Genomic DNA, 19,428 nt, shown 5'->3' on the forward strand with positions numbered 1-19,428 from the left:
TACGACTAGTCAATGCTGCTCCTGCTAAAATTTGGCAAGGTCTATGCTGCTGCTGCTCAATGTCCGCCATTTTTTTTTTCTAGCCAGTGCTGCTCCTGCTCCATTATCAAATTGATCGAGCTGCTCCTGCTACATATAGTGGAAAAGTTTCGACATTTTATCCAGTTTTTTTTCTTTTCCATAATTTACTTTTCATTCTCAAGGGGTTTTAGGTCGAGAGAATTTCTGATTTTAAATTCATTTCACTTTCATACCTTTTTTTTTTGACTGTCGTCTTTCTAAGAATCTTGCTCTCTTTTCTTCTCAATTCGAATTCTTTTTCTATTTTTGCAATTTGGATTACTAATTAAAATTCAATTGGGATTTGTTCTTTCTTGTTGTTTTTCCCCAAGTGACGCAAGGAATGATTTTTTGGGGGTATTTTTTCATGGTTGGTTGACCAGAAGAAATTCCTTCTCTGATTAGGAATTCATTGTGCCATTTTTCCCATTTCATCCCACGCCAATTTGGGCTTTTCGTGTGCAGAAATGCGAAAATTCGATTGTTTCGAATTCTACGCATTTTATCCGTTCCAAAGGTCAAGGGATTGATATATGGGATTGAATTGTAGGTACATACATATATAGGGGTCTCACAGTAATTAAGTTATTGTCATCAGTGTTGCGTGTGATTGAGTGCATTGGTGATGAGAGTCAAACATTGCTCCAAATGGGCGTGATTTTGTGATTTGAGGAAAACACACCATGTAACGTATTGCGGTGGAGGTGATTAGAATGGTCAGAGTCCCTAAGGCAGTGTCTTCCACAATGCTCTCTCACCATTGTAATGTTGTTCATTAAATAATACTGCAGGCATTGGAATGTATCCGATGCCGACCATTCTGATGATGACCAAATCCAGAGCAACACTGATGCTCCTTGTTGTGCAAACTGAAGCTCTGACTGTTGGGTACACGATTGTGGTGTGAGCGGGATTTTGTTGTACACAAATTCCCATCTGACCGTGAATTTGGGGGTGGCGCAAAGCTCAATGGACATAGCCCCGGTAGATCCGAATCCAGGAAATCCTCCATCATCTTATCTAATTGTTCGAGTGTTTTTGTCTGTGTGAGATTTGTTGCACCCTTGCCTGTGTTCACTGACATGTCCTTTGTCCTGTGGGCAGAGAAAGAGAAAGTCAGCGGGGAAGGTGAGGAAAAGTCTTTGGAACATTTATATGATGAGTTTATTCTGAGATTATATCCTTTTGTTTGTTTTTTCTTACACTGCATTCTTCTTTTCCGCCGTCTCTTCTGCAATGGCAGGTGTTGAGAGTGCAGTGCTCTGCCCACTGGTTTGCTCATCATCGGCTGAAAGACTCGACGTTGGACGTCGTGGCTTAATCTTTGACGCCGACAGACGCTGGTGGTAGAGACTCCGGGGCGATGGAGGAGTCTGTGCTCGGTGGGTTTGTAGGTCTTCAAAGAAGTCTTCGGTATCGCTGATTAGGGAACCGAACATGTCGCTAGGACTACGCATAAATACATGGCCCGTTGAATTTGAGCGTGATTCTGTAAATTTGTGCAATTTTTTAGTGAAATTTAGGACCTTCCTTTAATTCATTAATCTATCTATGCTTGGCACAAGGATTGAGAAGTAATTAAATTTGTCAAAATTGCCATTTATACAACATAATTACTTGGCATAGTTATTCACGCTTTTGTGCATCAAAATCTTAAATTTTATGAATGAAAACAGGTAAAAGTCTCTTGTGTATGAGAGCTTTGTTGGGAAAGTCTCAAAGTTCAAGTTTAACTACAGATGTTGTCAACGTTAAAGTGAATAAAGTTATGTAAATTTGTGCACAACAGCGTTACAAAATATGCTTATACAAAATCCTTGTGCCAGTGTGCATAATAACAATGAATGCTATGGAGGAAACCTCTTGCTCTGCCACTGAGGATACTCCGTACAGGCGATCCAGCAATACTTTTGGCCACATCAACGAATGTTATTGGGGAGTACACCCTTCTGTCTTCTGGCGTTGGGCCCGTAGGTGATTTAGGTTCTTTTTGTGGCGACAGCGGAATGCTTACTCGGCGGTCGTACGTCGATGGACGCCGTGGGGTTGTGACGAGGGAATGTGGTGCTGAGAGTGCCATCATAAGGTCGTGTCCCTGCATATTTGGCGTCAGTGGTTTCCTGTGTTCTCGTTCCTCCAACCAGTATGTTTTCATATTTCCTGCCAATGACAATAAGTTCCAAATTAATTCACCATCAGCATGCGGAAGCATTTTTTTTCTTCAAATAACCTTTCCCCTTAACATCGAGCTCTCCACGCTCTGTGATTTTGTAATTTGGTCCAAGGAAGGACTTTGTTGATTCCGATATGTGAATTTTCATGGCTAAACTTGTGGATTCCATGCGGGAGGCGGTATTCACTGAATCACCAAAGAGGCAGTATCGTGGCATCTTAAGTCCCACAATTCCTGCCACAACAGCTCCTGAATGAACACCAACGCGAATCTTTAGATGAGACCCTGCGAACAAAAGTAAATTCTATATACTGAAGCTTTTGCAATTTCCATTCCTTCCTACAGCTGCCACCAACTCAAACATCCCGCATTAACTTTGTCCACAACTTTCCCAAGCACCTCCTGGAGTTTGAATAAAAGTCACCAACATCCCTTGTTATAGTAAAGTGTGAGAATTTGGTTTTTGTAAAGGAAGTTTCGTTAGCAGGGATCCTTATATCATTTTAAGATAAATTATATGGTAACAGGAAGATATTGTTAAATATACCTACATTATATACATACATTTATGTATAACTGGTTAAAAATGACGACAAATGCTTTGTGACCATTCTCATTAAATCACGAAGCTAACTAACAAAGGAATAGTGCAAAAGTTTTCATTAAGTGACTTTTGAAATTAATTAACTTTTCCTAAAATAATGAACCAAGAATTTCTATAAATGTTCTTAATTGGATTAACAAAACTTTCATTCATTAAAGCTTCCAAACTTTTGACTTTTAAAAATTGATAAGAAACTGGGATATATATTTTAATATAAAAAGTTATAAAATAAAATTTTGTCTTTGGACAAAAAATAATAAAAACGAATTCTTGTCTAATAACTCTAAAATTATGTTACGTACATGTGATTTAATCGATTTAATCCTTGAAAATTATGTAGACCCCATTTGTTGTGTGTGTGGCAGTTCAAACTAAATTTATGTCAGAGGTATTCATAAAGAGGTACACCTTTGCCATTTAATTAAATTTAAATGAAAACGATTGTCTGGCAAGGTGCCAAAAAGGAGAAGAATGTGCTAGTTACCTGTCGAGGGGTCCTTGAGATCCTGAATTGCATCCACCATATCTAGTGCCATGTCACAGACTTTTTCCGCATGATTTGGCTCCTTCTCGGGTGCACCTGAAACAACCATGTAAGCATCCCCAATGGTCTCCACCTTGTAAACGCCGTTCCGCTCTGTGAGTGTATCGAAGATGGAGTACATGGCATTGAGCATCGAGACGACCTCCATGGGTGTTATACGGCTGCAGATCTCTGTGAATGTGACGACATCGGAGAAGAGGACGGAGACACAGTCGAACATCTGCCAGAAACCACATGGGGGTGGTAAATTATCTCAATTAGTGCCAAATTCACACCCGCACACATCATCCACCGCCACTCACTTCACACGTGTCAATGGGACTCTCACCCCGACGCAATCTATCTGCCACTTGCTTCGGTATCATCTGATACAGGAGCTCATCAGTTCGCCTCATCTCCTCATCTAACTTTCGCATGGATTCCTCGAGCTTTTTCGATTTCTGCTGCTCCTGATCCAAGGCCAATTTCAACTCAACAGACTGCTGGGTACCAGCCAGCATTAGATCCCTTAAATTGAAAAGGAAAATGGCATGGAAGCGTGGTGGGGAGGGAACACATCAAATTAATGTTGGTGGAAATTGAAAGGAATTTCTCATCATCTTTTCAAATTCGCACATATACTTATTTTATCACACTGAAAGGAAATTTTTGCCCTTATTCTAATAAAGAATTTGATTTCATTGAATTTTCCCAGAATTTATGAATAAAATTAGGGCGTTTTTGGGAGAATGGGGCAACACACAATATCTTTTAGAGAAATTCTGTGTTTTATACATAATTTTAGATAAAGAAGATGTTTAGAAAAAAAAATATCATTCATGAATATTTGAATAAGGAATGAAATTTTCTCAAAATGAATTTAAAAAAAAGTTCAACGTCAAAAAGCTTTGAGTTAGAATTAATCGCAATTTAATCTCTTCTTTCAGTGCAAAATATTTGACTTTACAATGAATACAAATTGCTCCGAATTAATTTTAATTATCTGCATGAATTTATCCACCCACACTCACCTGCTGAAGTCATGCATACTGAGATCATTGATGTAGAGTCCAGTGTTGATGAGAGACGTTAAATCGGGCATTACAGGTGTTCCGAGAAACATTATCATTCTCCAATTTTCCATGTAAATCATTTGTCCCTTGAGACGCAAGTTCTTCTCATTCTCCATTTCCTCGTCATTGCTGAGGTTGTCCTTCTCGTCAAGGAGGGCAGGTCTATCCATTAAGGATTCCACAGTGACCAATTCAAAGATGTTGTTGGTGCGATTTAAGATCTGTAAAATAAATCCTCCATTATTCATTTACACCACTTGATGCCTTTTGGCAAAAGAGAATCTCCCATTTAGGATTCATGAATGGAATTTGGATGGAATTTAGTCAAAGGGTACACAACACGTGTAACATACATGAGAGCTTACCGTTTGAAATTTAAATGCAATAAGGGGACGTACTAAATCGAATAAATTTGTGATTTTTTTTCCAACTATATCAGGTAGTATCACCATGAGGGAATTTCCGATGCTTCGCACCACCATGTCGGACCTGCACAGAAATGGAACTTTGTGATTATATTAAACCATTTTACATCAGTGCTAGAGCTTCTGCAAAGCCAATACAATTTTACATGTGCACGCGGATGAAACTTTTACACGTTGAAAGCTTTTCTTTCTCTCTCTGTTTCTAAAAAATATTGTTCTGCAAATGTGATTTTTTTGCTACTACAAAGCTTAAAATGTTTACATTTTATTGCTATTTCAGGATATACACTTCAACCATTTTATTTATGGTTGAAAATTCAACAAGAGCTTAAAAAGCAATATTGCAGCTTTTTGCACTCAATTTTGAGACATGTGTTTTTATGCTGTTCTTTGCACATGTTCATGGGTTTGAGAGTACCAAAAACCACGTTCTGTTGGTAATTTTTTGTAGATTATGCGTAATTGTTGGTTTTAGGGCAAAAATAAAATAGTCTCCAGAAATATTATTAGAATGATATAAATTATCAATGTTAAAAAACACGGAATTTATTTAAAACAAATGGATCAATTTATGTTTTATTAATTTCATGTCATTTATCATTACCTTTATCATATGATATAGAACGATACATAAAAAAAACAGAAATTTCAATTTTATACCATAAATGTTAAAATATATGACCATAATCTGTTCATATGTGTGGAATGATTAATTTTCGGTGCTCTCATGAATTTTCCCCATTCTCACTATAATTTTGAGCTGTAAATTAGTCCCTAAAATGCAATTTGCCAGCTCCAGCGAAATCCACTGAAGTGGCACACCCACACTCACCCGAATACAATGCAGAATGGGAATATTTCGAAGAGAACTGAAGCACTTATGGGCAGATGCTTCTCCTCCCTCGTCATGGCCAGGGAGGCGAGTGTGAAGGCTCGATTGTCGAATGTGAGCTGAAATGTGACATGGACCGTATCAAAGAGGATCTCCTCCCGTACAAGTTCGATGTGCATCTCTTTGTGGTAGAAATGTCGAGCCACTTCTCGTATGAGCCCCATGGTGTAGTAGACGAATCCTCGTCTCTTGGAGCGGTAGTGCAATGTGAGTCCCTGACGCGTCTCATTCTCACAGATAAATGACGGTGCTCGCATCCGTGGGTAGGAGAATTTGAGGTATTCATGGAGATTATCTAAGCCATTGAGAAAATCCCTCATGTGCCTCCCGAGTACACTCAAAACTCTATCATATCCATACTGGCTGACGAAATTCACAAAGTACACCCCCATTTGGTCCATAAACTCCTTCTCCGTAACACCCAAAATCTGTGTGTGAAAATTTTTCCAAAAGGTTCTTGCATTAAAAATTTTATTTTCTTCATTTTTATTTTTATGAAGAAATTCACCAAGAACTAAAATCTATAGGTAGTCAAAAAGTAATTCTATAACGTGCAAATGCAGAAGCAAAGATGACCCCCTTCTTATAGGAAACCACCACATAAAATCATCCGCTTATGCTCCCCATTATTCTTCTTTACAAGCCAAACGATAGTTGATAATGCGAATTCAAGAGTATGGTAGTGAATTTTTCCTTCTCTAAGGAGGAAGAGGTTATAAAATAAAGTAATAAAGTTCCATAAACCTGCAGAGACTTCTTGGCCAATTTATTGAGAAGCGTTTCCGGGTAGACTTGGTGGACAGAGAAGGAGGGTGAGTCCAAACCAGCTGCCTTCCTTATCTCCTCCCATCGATCCTCCCCATAAACGGTCTTCACATACTCTGCTAAATTCTCCAACAGCAACCCATACATGATGCCTGATTTGTGGTTTCACTTGATTATCTTGCTGCAAAGGAAAATTGGGGAAATTTAATTTTATGCGGTAAATTAAAGAATTAAAGAGGTGGAAGATCTTTTGAGGAATGTTCATTCATCCCGCATTTTAATTAAAACTACATACATAATGTAGTATCATTGATAAAAAAAATCATGCGAAACCTCAAACGAAACTTTTTGAACTCTCAGATAAATATTTTCATAAATCCTGCAGGCTTTTCTCTGACCAATTTAACCTATTGAAATTGGTATTATTATATGCTTTCCCAACAAACCATTGATAGTTGCCTTGATTTTTGATAAATTATCAATAAAAAATAATTATTTTAGGGATAAGTAATGCATAAAACTCATTTAGAGTCCAAAAAAACTTAAATTTCAAGGAAAATTTGTTCTCTTTCGAATTTTTATTGCAACTAGCGCAACGTTGATATATACTTTCCTGCAACTATTTTTAAGGTGATTTTTTCAAAGTTAATTATTTTGCTTAAAATTCAGATTTTAGTGTGTTTTTAGGTAAATTATTCTTTGAGAAGTTGTAGAAAAGACTTTAGAATGCAAAAACACTTAAATTTTTCAAGTTATTGAAATAATAAAGAAAATCTTGCAACTTTGGCAACATCGCGATAAAGTATACTGCATCGTTTTCCATGCAACCATATTCGCAACTTTAGCAACTAAGAAGTAAACTCTCTTGCAACGTTGCTTCAGAGTTTCCAAAGTTAAAGTTGCAAGGTGTTTGTTGGGTTGTGGTTGATAATTTTATGCATAATCAATTATTTTTCAATGTGAATTGATATATTTGCAAAATATATTGAACAATAATACGATCGGGAAAATCTGTTTTGTGACAGTATTGAAATTGAAAATATCTTTTCATTATTATTAATTAATTTATTGTATACATTTAAATAACAAATTAAATATTTAAATTTACTTAAAAATCTTTTCAAGATATTCAATTTTTAATTTTTGCTATTGTGACTGTTCATATTGAGCTTCTATTTAAAAAAAAATTCCCTCTCAAAAATCAAAAACTGTTTAACAATTCAGATTGCATTGCGAGGGAAAATGTAAGAGCAAATAATTTCCATCGGGGAAGACAAACTCCATTAAGTTGTTGGTGAAAATTGCCACGTGTATCTTTTGGCAAGATGCGTGAGGGAAGTCAATTAAGTGATGCCCTCAGTGTGAAGTCGGTGAGAGAAAATTGGTCAATAGGTCGATTGTGTGGGGGGAAATGGCATGAAAAGTCACACAAAAGTGGCAGTTTCGATAAATAAATTCTCGCTCCTCTCCACAATGATTGATTGATATTTAATAAAAGCTTGTCTGAATTTGTGCTCAGCGACGGGCAGTTGATTGTATTTATGCCATCCCCAAAGTTTTTCTGCTCAGCGAGACACTTGAAAATTGCAGAAGTTCCCAAAGCTACTATGTATTCGATGATATTATCATTTTCTATATAGCAATTTTCTCTCTATATATAATACAGCATATAGGCAATGTTTAGTCATTTTTTGATCTCTGAACCCAGAAACAGGGTGCACAAGATGTCATGGACCATATTAACAAGCCTGAGAATAGTACATTAAATACTCATAATGTTATGTTGCTTCACCCTGTACCTCCCTTTTTATGCGGAGCTATAGAAAAAAGTTTGGTGCGAATTTACTTTCGCAGTGCCAGGAAGTCATTTTGTGGGGGTGCGCCCAAAAATATTCAAGCCGGCACAATAGGGGATGAAAGTTGACATTCCAAAGATATACAATTTCGTGAAAGAAGACTCTGAAGTGGATAAAAAAAATTCTCGGTTTTTTTGGGGTATAGTGATACCCAATGAGACGTAGAAGAGGTTCTCTCCACTTGCCCTGAAGAAGTGTGATGTTTAAGAGTTTCCTTTTCATGGTATATTGATGCTATTTATATGCGAAAATGTACATTTGAGCAAAAGAAAACAAATAGTTTATTTACATAGAATTTCGATAAGGTGACTCCCTCGACTGAGTTTCTCTATATAAGAAAATATTCAAATTCAATAAGATCAAACGACCTCCCATCATGAGATTTAGGCCAATAAATATTTCAACACTTCAACCAAAACATATTTCTTGGGAAGAGAATTTATTATGACTATATTCATGAATACAAAAAAATCTATTTAAATATGTATGGGGTAAGTTAACCTGCTGGCCGCCAAGACCTTGGAGCTTCCTTAGAGCGCCAAGGTGGGGTCGTTGAACGACCCCAAGAAGGAAGTCGATTTTCTCATAAACTATAAAACCGGGAACTATCGGGTCACTACCTTTAGACTCCTTATATAGTCCTCTTACCCCTTGCATCACAAATTCGCCACCCGGAAACACGCAGAAGAAGATATTAGGAAAAAACATTTTTCACTCCTTTTTCACACTTTCTTCGTGAGAAATTTGCCACGAAGTTGACCGCAACTGCTATTTTTTTCACTACTTCCCCACATTCCCCTCACTTCCCGCACCGTGATAAATGGCAATATTTCTCGAATATTCTTTATTGTTTTGCACATTTATATGCTTCTAATTATGTTTTATGTTGTTTATGTTACTTATTCGCGATAATTCTGACACTGAGAAGGTAAAGTGAGAAAGTAAACACAACCCTTCAACCCCCTTCAACCATATGATTTATGATGTGACTAACTTCATTCTGAGAAATTTTCCGCAGCATGGCCGTTACACCAATTTTTGAATTCCCTTCTTCTACATTTTCCTTAATAACTTTTCTTGTGGTGGACGGATTGAGCTGAAATTTTTACACAACCTCCTCAGATAACCAAAGAACTTATTTCCAAAAGATGGGAATGGTATCTTTTATATTTATTAAGTTATAGCATGAAATATAGGGCTGGGGTCGTTCAACGACCCCGCTTGGCGGCCTAGAGGTTAAATGGATAAAAATCAGAGCTAAAAGAGTAAAACACGAAAGAAAATTTTTAAACTAAAATAAATTAATAATCTAAAATATTTGAGAGTAAAATTATTAGAACGAAGGATTATTTTATAAAATGCTATTCGAGATTTTTATTGATTTTTCTTCAAAGAGTCAATATCAAAGAAAAAGAAACAGGTTATTTGCTGTTTTGTGATTCGAAGCATGAACTATCTCAAAAATGAGCGAAGCTATATAAAATGAGAAAAATAACATGAAAATATAACGATTCAATATCATGATAATGGCTAAATTTGCTCTTCATACGAACTTCAAGTCATCTTTTAGTTGTTTTTCTTGTAAACTGATAAAAATCCAATTTTAATCAAAATTTTCGATAAAAATAGAAAAATTTATCTCTGTTAAATTCTTTGAATAAATTTTCTTCATTTTCAATGTTTGCTAATACGCGATTTGAATTTTCCTGCAATATGTTGTTGTCCCCAGCTGTTCTAACGTTTATTTGAAATTCACTCTAAGCCCTCCCCCCCAAGAATGTGATGTTAGTTTTATTTTCAGCGGAAAAGGTTTGTTCTTTGTTAGATGTGTACGCGTACGAATATCTCCTTTTTATCTGTGATTCCTTCGATTTTTCTTGTACATACGATACTTTTCTTTACAACTGCTGGGGCAGAATACACTACAATAAGTAGAGTATATCATTTCTCTTATTTAAAGGTTTCCCTGATAGCTCTACCAGATAAATTGAAAGGCATTTTATCTCTCCTGAGACGTTTGATGAAATAAATGAAATTTTTTCCTTTCCAATACGCTTTATATTCTTCGTCAGAATCACAATAAAGCTTTTTTTTCTGAGTGAGTGGAAAAAAGAATATTCAGGATGTTTATTTAATTTTTATTCACGGGAAAACTTTAAGATGATTAAAAGGAAAATTTGAAAATGAGAAAAAAATTCTACGTAAATTTTCGAAGCTTACAAAGAAACTTGTTTGTAAAGTTTTAATGAGGATTTATTTAACAAAAAAAAATTGCAAGAGTTTTAAAAGCTCATTTTCGTTGTTTGACTTTGAAAATGTCTAACGTGAAAATGCCACTCACACAATGGATTAAAATGTTGTGTATACCTGGTAAATAGGGTGAAATTAATGATGAATTAATTTGGAAGACAGGTTCACATAAAACACTGAAAAGCTTTGTTTTGTTAAATGTAAAATTTCATGTTTTGGTATTTCTCAGAAATTTTCCAATCATGATAAGAAGCTTTTCTTTATGAATTCATCGTACCATAATTTATTATTTATTTATTTTTTAAACAGCCAATGGTAGGAATGTATATAACTGCTAAAGTGAAAACATTGAATATTCATTGGACCACATTGAGGGGATCCCTTAATGGCAAACAACATTTTATTCGTTTTGAATAAATAAAGTCATTGAAAGAAGAAATAAAGAAAAGACTTACCTCCTTAAACACTCAAAATCAATTGTACTCAACGTCTCAATGAGATTATTGTCAACTTGGTGTATCTTCCTATGGCTCCATTCTCCAGCACAGCGTATTTTTTTTTTCACCTACAGCACCTTAGCTTTGGCGGTATGGGAATGAGTGAGGTAGTGACTGAAAATAAAGAAGAACAGAAAAAAAAGAAGCATCGTGATAAAACCATTTTTGTTCTCTCCTCCAGGGAAAAATGAAATTCAAGGGCAATGAAAATGCGAAAGAAAATCATGCGTACATTCGTGTAATTGTGCAAGGGAAGAAACAGAATATTTCCTATCCCATCATACCCAAATAAACATGTAGGTGAGATGAAGGTGAAATTCCCATGAAAAAATCTGTCAAGCATTCCCTTGCGTGGGTGCTCAAGCCTTCCGGTGCAAAATTTCGACAGGTACAGAATCACGACTTGAATATCTTTTAGAATTCCAGAGCATAATTTATTGTTGTCTTGGAGATTTTTATGAGAGACAATGTATACACGGTGAGGTACATATTTGACAGCATAAATTTAAATTATATATTGCTGTCATAGGGGCTGCTGAACTGAGGTGTCTTCCATGAAGACTCACAATCATGAAAAATCTTTAAAATAAATTTTGCTAAAGTAATTTTTATGTAATTTTTGTATTATGTACATATGTATATTGAAAAAAAAACAAACCAGAAATGATAAATAATTTAAAAATACTTCTGACTCTTACAACCACATTACGTGAGATAAGAAACATCAGACACAACCGCAAATTGGCTAAACTGTTGAGAGAAAAAAATTAAATTTATCTTCATTATGCCGTAAATGAATAAACTGCGAATTGACTTAATTCAATTATCTCGCGCGAAATAAATTTATCAGCGGCAAATCTAAATTCAATTTACAGCCCTTATTCAATGTAGAAGCTGCCCTTAAAATCTCAACGATATTGATGGAAAAAACCATAAAGAGAACAACAGCGTGTTAAAAAAAAACAAACCACCAAAGATTATTTATTTGTTTGAAGAGCAACACCCGCGTGGCAATACGCACCATGATAACATTTTATATGGCGCTTACACGATATGTGATCAACAGACAATTTGAACCCCCGTTGCGGTGGATTTTCATGCACCCCCTCAAGGGTGAATGAATCTTCACGATGGCCTAGCCCCAATTGGTGGGGTGAAAAGTGTAAATGGTACAGAGAGCGAATGAGTTAGAAACAATTTGCCACTGAAAATTGAGTGGATGTGAAGTGGCAAGAAAAGAAATATGTGTCACTTTTTTGTATATGTAGCTATTTGTGCTCGGAAAAACTTGATAGTATGAGGGATAATTTAAAGTTGGGTTTTTGTGATGGGGGAGGATTGTTTTTGTGCTACCAAAAGAGCCAAAGTTGGTTGCTATATACTTATAAATTCAAATTGTGTTGACATTAAATGGAAAAAATATTTAATCCGAGAGACAATCGCAATTGGAATTAAATTTCTGTTGTCAGTTTGTATATGAAGCAAATAAAGTGAGTAGGTATAGTGTTTCTTTGACCTTTAACCATTTGCTTAATTTAATTTCACTTTCTCCGTCAGCCATAGTGAAGAACTTAATTAAGATGAGTTGAATTAAATAATAACTAAAGTTAGAATTGAAAGAAAGAAAAGAAAAAAAGATCATTAAATTCGCATTTTATTCTGCAAATTAATGGCTTTGTGAAAGAAGATATTTTTCCACAGAGAAATGCCAAAAAGATTTATGGTTTTGAGCCGGGAAAACTATGTAAAGCCAATGGGCATAGGGATGCAAGATAGTGCCATAGCGAGAAGCCTGTAATTGGGCTATTTGTGGGTGAGATATTGCAGAGAATGTGCAATGAAATTTTTTTTCTTCAATTTATTCATTAAGCCACTTCCACACAGTTTCGTCGCACAGTTATTTATGCCACCTAGGAAGCTCCGTATTTGCCCGTATGAGAGTAAATTTATACATCAATACAACCTGGCTGAGAAGTTCTCTAATGATGATTGAATAGCTTCATTAGGCATTAGAGAAATAGCCACGTCTGCACGGAGGCGCATGATAACCATAAAATTTATCTTCAAAGACATTTTCTACACCCCTAAATGGGTGGTGGAATGGGGTCTTCGAATAATATGAAAGTACTTTAGGTCAAAGTAAATTCCAAGAAAGTTCGCAATCTAATTCACTTATGTTACTTCATGGAGAGATTCCCACACCACCAATCATCACATGTAAGGGGATTGTCATTGAGAAGCTTTATGTCCTTTTCTTTACATATTTAATTCCATTTTATTTGCTCTCTTTCATTACTATTTTCACATGATTCTAGGGAATAAATACTTCCCAGATTATATTTTAAAATTTAAACATAATAAGATACATACATTCCCCTCATACACTTTTTTGTAAATTTATTTAATAAATTATTTAACAATTAATTATAAGTAGGTACATTATAAAATTTTATGAGAACCCCTTTGTATGAATATGAGAACCCTATCAGAAGCGCCTCATTATACTCGACACAGGATCTGAATTTTATGAGTTGGGAACAAAGTTGGGGACAAAAATGGTTGGAGATAGCCTCTGGTGCAAAAAAAAAAGAGTACATCGCTCAAAAAGGACATGAATTAATTACAGGGGTATTTTATAGTCGACCAGAGTGGATAAAATGTGTCAGCTTCCAATAAATGATGAAAATGTATAGGAGGTAATATTAGCCTCAATCCAATAGGCCCTAAATACAATAAGGAGACGCGAATATAGAAGTATTACAGTAATTAAGAGACAATCCATTTTCCCCTCGCAATATTTTCTTGTTTTTACGATAAAAGTGAAATAAAATTGCGTGTCAAATGACGATAATTTCCATTACTTTTTTTTCTTCCTTTGTGATACACCCCAATTGCGCCTTTTTCTCGTCTTGTGGACTCCTCACGAGAGCCTCCGGGGATATATCCTTGGAGGAGCTCACGAAAATAATGATATATTTTCATGGCTAGTCACAGTGGAGTGTCAATATTTGAGATTGGCGCTCTACCTCATTTTAGTGGGTAAACCCTTCGCATTGAACTCCCTTTTACGAGGAAATTCACACGCTGAAATTCATACTCAGGTCCACACTATCCGGAGATGGGTGGTTAGAATAAATAAATTATATATTGTGATGCTATTCACTGGCTTTACGTATAAAATATTTACTATTTCCTTCATCCCATATAAAATATATTTATCAATGGGATAAAGATGGGAAACCGGACAACATTGTATGCTTCCGTATAGCAGAACTTGTCCACATGACCTCCAATCTTTCCATCAATGCACAGGGGTAGAGTGCAATGAAGTGTTGTGTGCATAGAATCTATTAGAACTAAAGCAAATGCATTTATATCATACTAGCAAATCTCTTGGTTCAATGATTTGATTTCACTAAATCACCATTAACTGCATGTGGAAGCTGCCACAGATACATTTTCATTAAATTGCGTTTCTCTGCTATGGGATTTTATACAGCTTACCACTTCGAGTGTATCCATTGCACAAATGATGATTCATTTGACATCACCGAGTAGATTTTTGTATCGCTCAGAAACATCCCCTCGTAAAAAGAATAGAAAATGTAGCTACGGCAAAAATGTGAATTAAAATAAAAAGCAAACAGAAAGATATGGATATTCCATGTCTAGCGCATATGTTACGTATATTTTTAATTTTATTTCCAGATATGCGAGAAAAAGTTTTCCTTACAACAAAACAGACATCGCACATTTTACTGCTCACCATTCATTTCAACTGCACTGTCATAGTGTATGTACTGTACATAGCAATGTACTTAAGAGGAAGTATCAAGACTATAAATTATTATATCTATATTGATAAGTACCACCCATACAATTTTCATCCTCCTGCGATTAATTGATTTACTAATGAATGAGGTTCAATATTCAATTAATTTGCATCATAATGTACCTATATTTAACTAACTATTTGCTTTGCATATACATATTCCCAAGGTGTTAAAGGAAAATAATTTTCTAAAGTTGGCCTGTTTTTCTTCTTTTAACTGCTCTTGCCAGGATATAGTGCTGGAAATGAAGAAAAGACTAATAGATTGCTCTGTTGCTTACACCATTTTTCACATTCTTTTAATGAAATTTCTTGTAATTATTCACAGAATATTTTCTTGAGCAGATAAACTATGTAGAAATAACTCAAATATAAAATTAGGTTAAATAAATTAAATATTTTCCTCTCCTAAAATAAAGAGCTTTCATAATACTCGGAAGTTTTAATTATGAATCACATTGTCTGAAAAAATCATACGAATTGTTTGAAAAATTTCTCAGAAGTTGGTTGATTAAAATGAAGCATTGCATAAATACAGTCGTGCTCTCGTGGTAGGACCGTCGTCAAAATGACTTCTCCGCGGTAAAACGGCTTCAGAATGAGGAATTTTGCCTTCGCAGTGGGACAATTAGTATCCTACCTTTCCAATAGTACTAATTGTCCCACTGCGAAGGCAAAATACTTCATTCTGAAGCCGTTTTACCGCGGAGAAGTCATTTTGACGACGGTCCTACCACGAGAGCACGACTGTAATTGAAATATGTAGCTTGAAATACTGTATGATCTAAAATCAACTTTCTGATTACTTTAAGACAACATAGAAACTTTCTCTATTTCTATTCATCTCTGAACATTTTCTGCACATTTTCTTTTAGTCACAAGAGAGTTCACAAGTGTAAGAAGGAGCTTTCACCAGGCAACTCCACTGCAATATAGCAACAAGAGGCTTCGGGACAATTTTATTTTGACCTTTACACAGCGCTGTGGGAATTGTAGCATTTCATTTAATGAAAAACTAAAATTCACATTCAAAATAATTACATTTTTTCCCTTTTTTTTTAATAAAGTTCTGTTAACATAAAACGTAATATTGCGCTTTACTTCGAAAGTTTCAAAATTAATTTTAGAATAATGGATAACGATGTACAGTTGTGGTTAAGTTGTTTTAGAATAAAGATTGAAAGATTTTTGGGTGAGTTAATTGGACAGTAATTTGTGAAGGAAGGTGTAGCATCGTGGGAGTTTACAGCATGTCTTTGTGTCATTTATTCAAGCAACATTCAAGATAATGTAATTAATTTTTGGGGCGTCACAAGCCCCCCAGATAATTGTCAACATTTAATAATATAGCCGCACGAGACGGAAGGCAGGGGTTGTGAATGAAAAGGGCGAGAAATCTTTCAAAATTATATTGCTGTGAAAATCTGACTAAAAAGTTAGTGAGGCTGGTCACGCATTTGTTGAATTTTCATTCCAATATGGGTTGATATTGAACTCCTTGTACGGTGTCGCAATGTGGCATTATATCTTAAAATAAACTTTAATACCTCTGATTGTTATTCATAAATCATATTGCAATAATATTTGCCGGAACATGACGATTTATAAATAAATGGCATTCAAACTTCATTAAATTTCCAACACTGCCACATTATTTGCTTAATTTTTTGCACATTTGCAAGTATTATTTTCTTATCTTGCCAAATATATAGGTCAGAAGTTTGCCAATTTGGAACTTTATGTTATTAAATACACGTCCAACATACTAATTACTTGGACATAAAAAATTTAATCTCCATGCCGAGGGTTGCAAATTGGAATATTTAAAGCAGCGAAAGTGAGAAGAGCAAATTTTTAATTAACATAATCGGAAGTCTTTGTCTGTGAGCAAGCGGAAATTTCCTTTCGGAAGTCATTACAATTGAATGGGTTATGAACGAGATCCATATAAAGATTTCATAGAGACTAAAATCACGCATTGTAAAGCCAGACCTCTTGGCTTGTATATATTCATTCAGACATTGATATTTAATTTAAAAGAAGAAAGATGAAAATTTCAAAATTTGTTTTAACTGAATTTATTTAATTGTTTTGTCTCTCAAAGAAAATTTATTAAAATGTCTTATAACTTTTAAAGAAAACTTTATAAAAGTTTGTACGACATACATGCAGATAAAGAAAATAAGTTTGTTCTTCAGAATTACAAATAAAATATTGAACGAAGAATGTTCTAAACTGTGTATTCATTCACAATTTATCCCCATTTTACTTACACGAATAACTTTTTAATTGAATGGATTCTTTTTAACTCAAAACATCATTGTACATATTGAATGCATACTCCACGGAAAGTATAAGATCTTAAATAGGTAGGTATAGCGTAGAAGAATACGATTTTTCAGTGAAAAGCTGCGTCATAGAGTTTTCTTTGAGTAGGTATTTTGTATTTTTTGCACTTGTAGCAGAAAAAGCGCATTAATGTTGATGCTTTTCATCCAATCTTCAGGGGATTATGTGTGAATTGCAAAGCTTCCCCTGACTTCGTCAGGATAATGTATAAGCTTTCAAATATTTTTCCGTCATCTGAAGTAGATACAAATACCGTTTTTTCAGCTTTTCAGTTTACCTCCATATACAATCCACTCACAGCGCTAAAAAAAGATTACTTCTGACTCCAGAGATCACTCACACTTAAACTCCAAAGTCGTGTATCCCAAATGAAAAATAAACCATTATTGTGAGTGATTAACAGAAAATCATTGAGCGAAATAAATCTTGCGTTAGTCAGTGTGGAAAAGGGACTAATTCGAAATTTATCTCTTCCACTATGTACCCCCATATTTCACTGATTTTAGAGGAGGATGGTGGACACAGAAAAAAATGTGCAAAAGGATATTCCTTTAAAAAAATCATTAATTCACTTACATTTTCTTTAATATATTTTATTTTAGTCAAACACTTTGCTGTGTCACACTTTTATCACTTTAAAAAAATAATGAGGAACAAGACAAGAACTTTATCCGTGATTAATGATGTGGTAAGTTATGATCCACCCGCATACGCGACACTTCAGTGACTACCTTACGTGATTTTTGGCTCTGGCTTGGGAGGTATGTATGTAAAGCTCCCGAAGAGTCAACCACACGAGTTAGCTTTCGCCTCACGACTGAACTTGAGCTTTTCCTCGCAATTTGATGTTGTACCTTCAGTGAGCCGGGAAGCAGGACTGATCTACCTTCTTCCTGTTACAGTTGTACCCTCCGTCATCTCACTCTCATTCGCATCTGCGCACCAACTGAATATTTTATCAAAAGTCTACGCGGGAGAAATTCAATTTTCCCCCAAGTTCAGAAGGCGTTATGATTTAAATTGGGCATCATCAGCAATTAAGACACTCACCAGACACAGATTGGCCTCAACGATTTTTTATATATAACATTTCTTCCACTCTATTGAATAATACGAAAATTCTCTTTGCCTTGAATGGCATTAATTTTCCAATTTCCTCCCACACCCACAGAGCTTTTTTGACTTGTGGAATTCACGCGAAAAGCTTCAAACTTGAGTCGCAGTGAAAATCCAATTAAGTCGAGAAAAGCTGATTTGTATCGTGATTTTTGGGGGTCGCGTTGTCACACTGGTGGGTGTAGAAAATTCGTATTCCTCCACATTTCATTACACCAAACTCTTTGAGGGAAGTTATTAATTTTGCATAATTACTTCTTATATTCATACACAGTGATGATGCTTTTGCCACCCCTCTTAAAGGGTAATCATCAACGCGAAAAGACAACAAACGTCACTCAATTATCCAAACATTGAGCTATTTTTCTGGCTTCAACAGCACGGAGTATCCCTCCTCCCTACCACAAGGAAAAAGTGCTGTGAAGAATTGAGCGCTAAAATTGCAGTATTTGAGGTAAATGGAACAATATTATTCTCCTACAATGTGGTGGTTAATTAACCACTTATTATCGCATAATTTTACGTAGATTTTCCTAATTAAAATGTAGGAAAATGTGAACGATGGGAGACAAGACTTTTTTTTTTGCTTGCAGCATAACATGGATGAGAGAACAATTTTTTTTCATTCTATAAAGGTTAATCCATTCTGCTCATGCCTGTTCTTAGAAAAACAATTTATTAATGTTGCTACACAAGCATAAAAAACCTCAGTAGAATGAAAATAAATTTGTATAGAATATTATTCGGGAAAATAAAGAGAAAGATGAATTTTCCAAGCCTGCAATTTCTCTTGAGATGTGTTTTCTTGGAAATAGGATTCTACTTAATTTTTCAATCTGACTCTTTTGTACATTTTTCGGACATATCATCAGACACAAATAATGCTACACATTTTATTAAAATTCTCACTATATAATAAATTTCAGTTGCAGATGAATGATTTTGCAGAGAAAATTTTAAGTTTTTTTTAACCAAATATTTTGAAGAGAAAAGCCCTCTAATGAAATTTGATT

The 19,428-nt window shown here is 35.1% G+C and overlaps 4 protein-coding genes across 5 annotated transcripts in view; all 4 read right to left on the reverse strand.

The window, feature by feature from the left end:
- Positions 1-19,428, reverse strand: part of LOC129790073 (luciferin sulfotransferase-like) — a 767,385-nt gene that overhangs the window by 209,084 nt on the left and 538,873 nt on the right. The window lies entirely within an intron of this gene.
- The window catches only part of LOC129788207 (probable Rho GTPase-activating protein CG5521), a 626,970-nt gene that overhangs the window by 209,084 nt on the left and 398,458 nt on the right, over positions 1-19,428 (reverse strand). The window lies entirely within an intron of this gene.
- LOC129788331 (tolloid-like protein 2) overlaps positions 1-19,428 on the reverse strand; it is a 606,934-nt gene that overhangs the window by 209,084 nt on the left and 378,422 nt on the right. The gene's annotated exons all lie outside the window — the stretch shown is intronic.
- LOC129788718 (soluble guanylate cyclase 88E) lies at positions 149-18,148 on the reverse strand. Its single transcript, XM_055825024.1, has 12 exons — positions 17,876-18,148; positions 11,077-11,232; positions 6,495-6,696; positions 5,691-6,178; positions 4,799-4,922; positions 4,392-4,654; positions 3,684-3,888; positions 3,322-3,601; positions 2,291-2,518; positions 1,921-2,220; positions 1,264-1,549; positions 149-1,154 (listed from the first exon to the last, which is right to left on the reverse strand). The coding sequence occupies exons 3-12, from the start codon at positions 6,660-6,662 to the stop codon at positions 836-838; spliced, it is 2,661 nt and encodes an 886-aa protein (XP_055680999.1). The 5' UTR covers positions 6,663-6,696; positions 11,077-11,232; positions 17,876-18,148; the 3' UTR covers positions 149-835.

This window comes from Lutzomyia longipalpis, chromosome 1 (genome assembly GCF_024334085.1).
Source record: "Lutzomyia longipalpis isolate SR_M1_2022 chromosome 1, ASM2433408v1".
In the NCBI taxonomy this organism is placed as follows: Eukaryota; Metazoa; Arthropoda; class Insecta; order Diptera; family Psychodidae; genus Lutzomyia; species Lutzomyia longipalpis.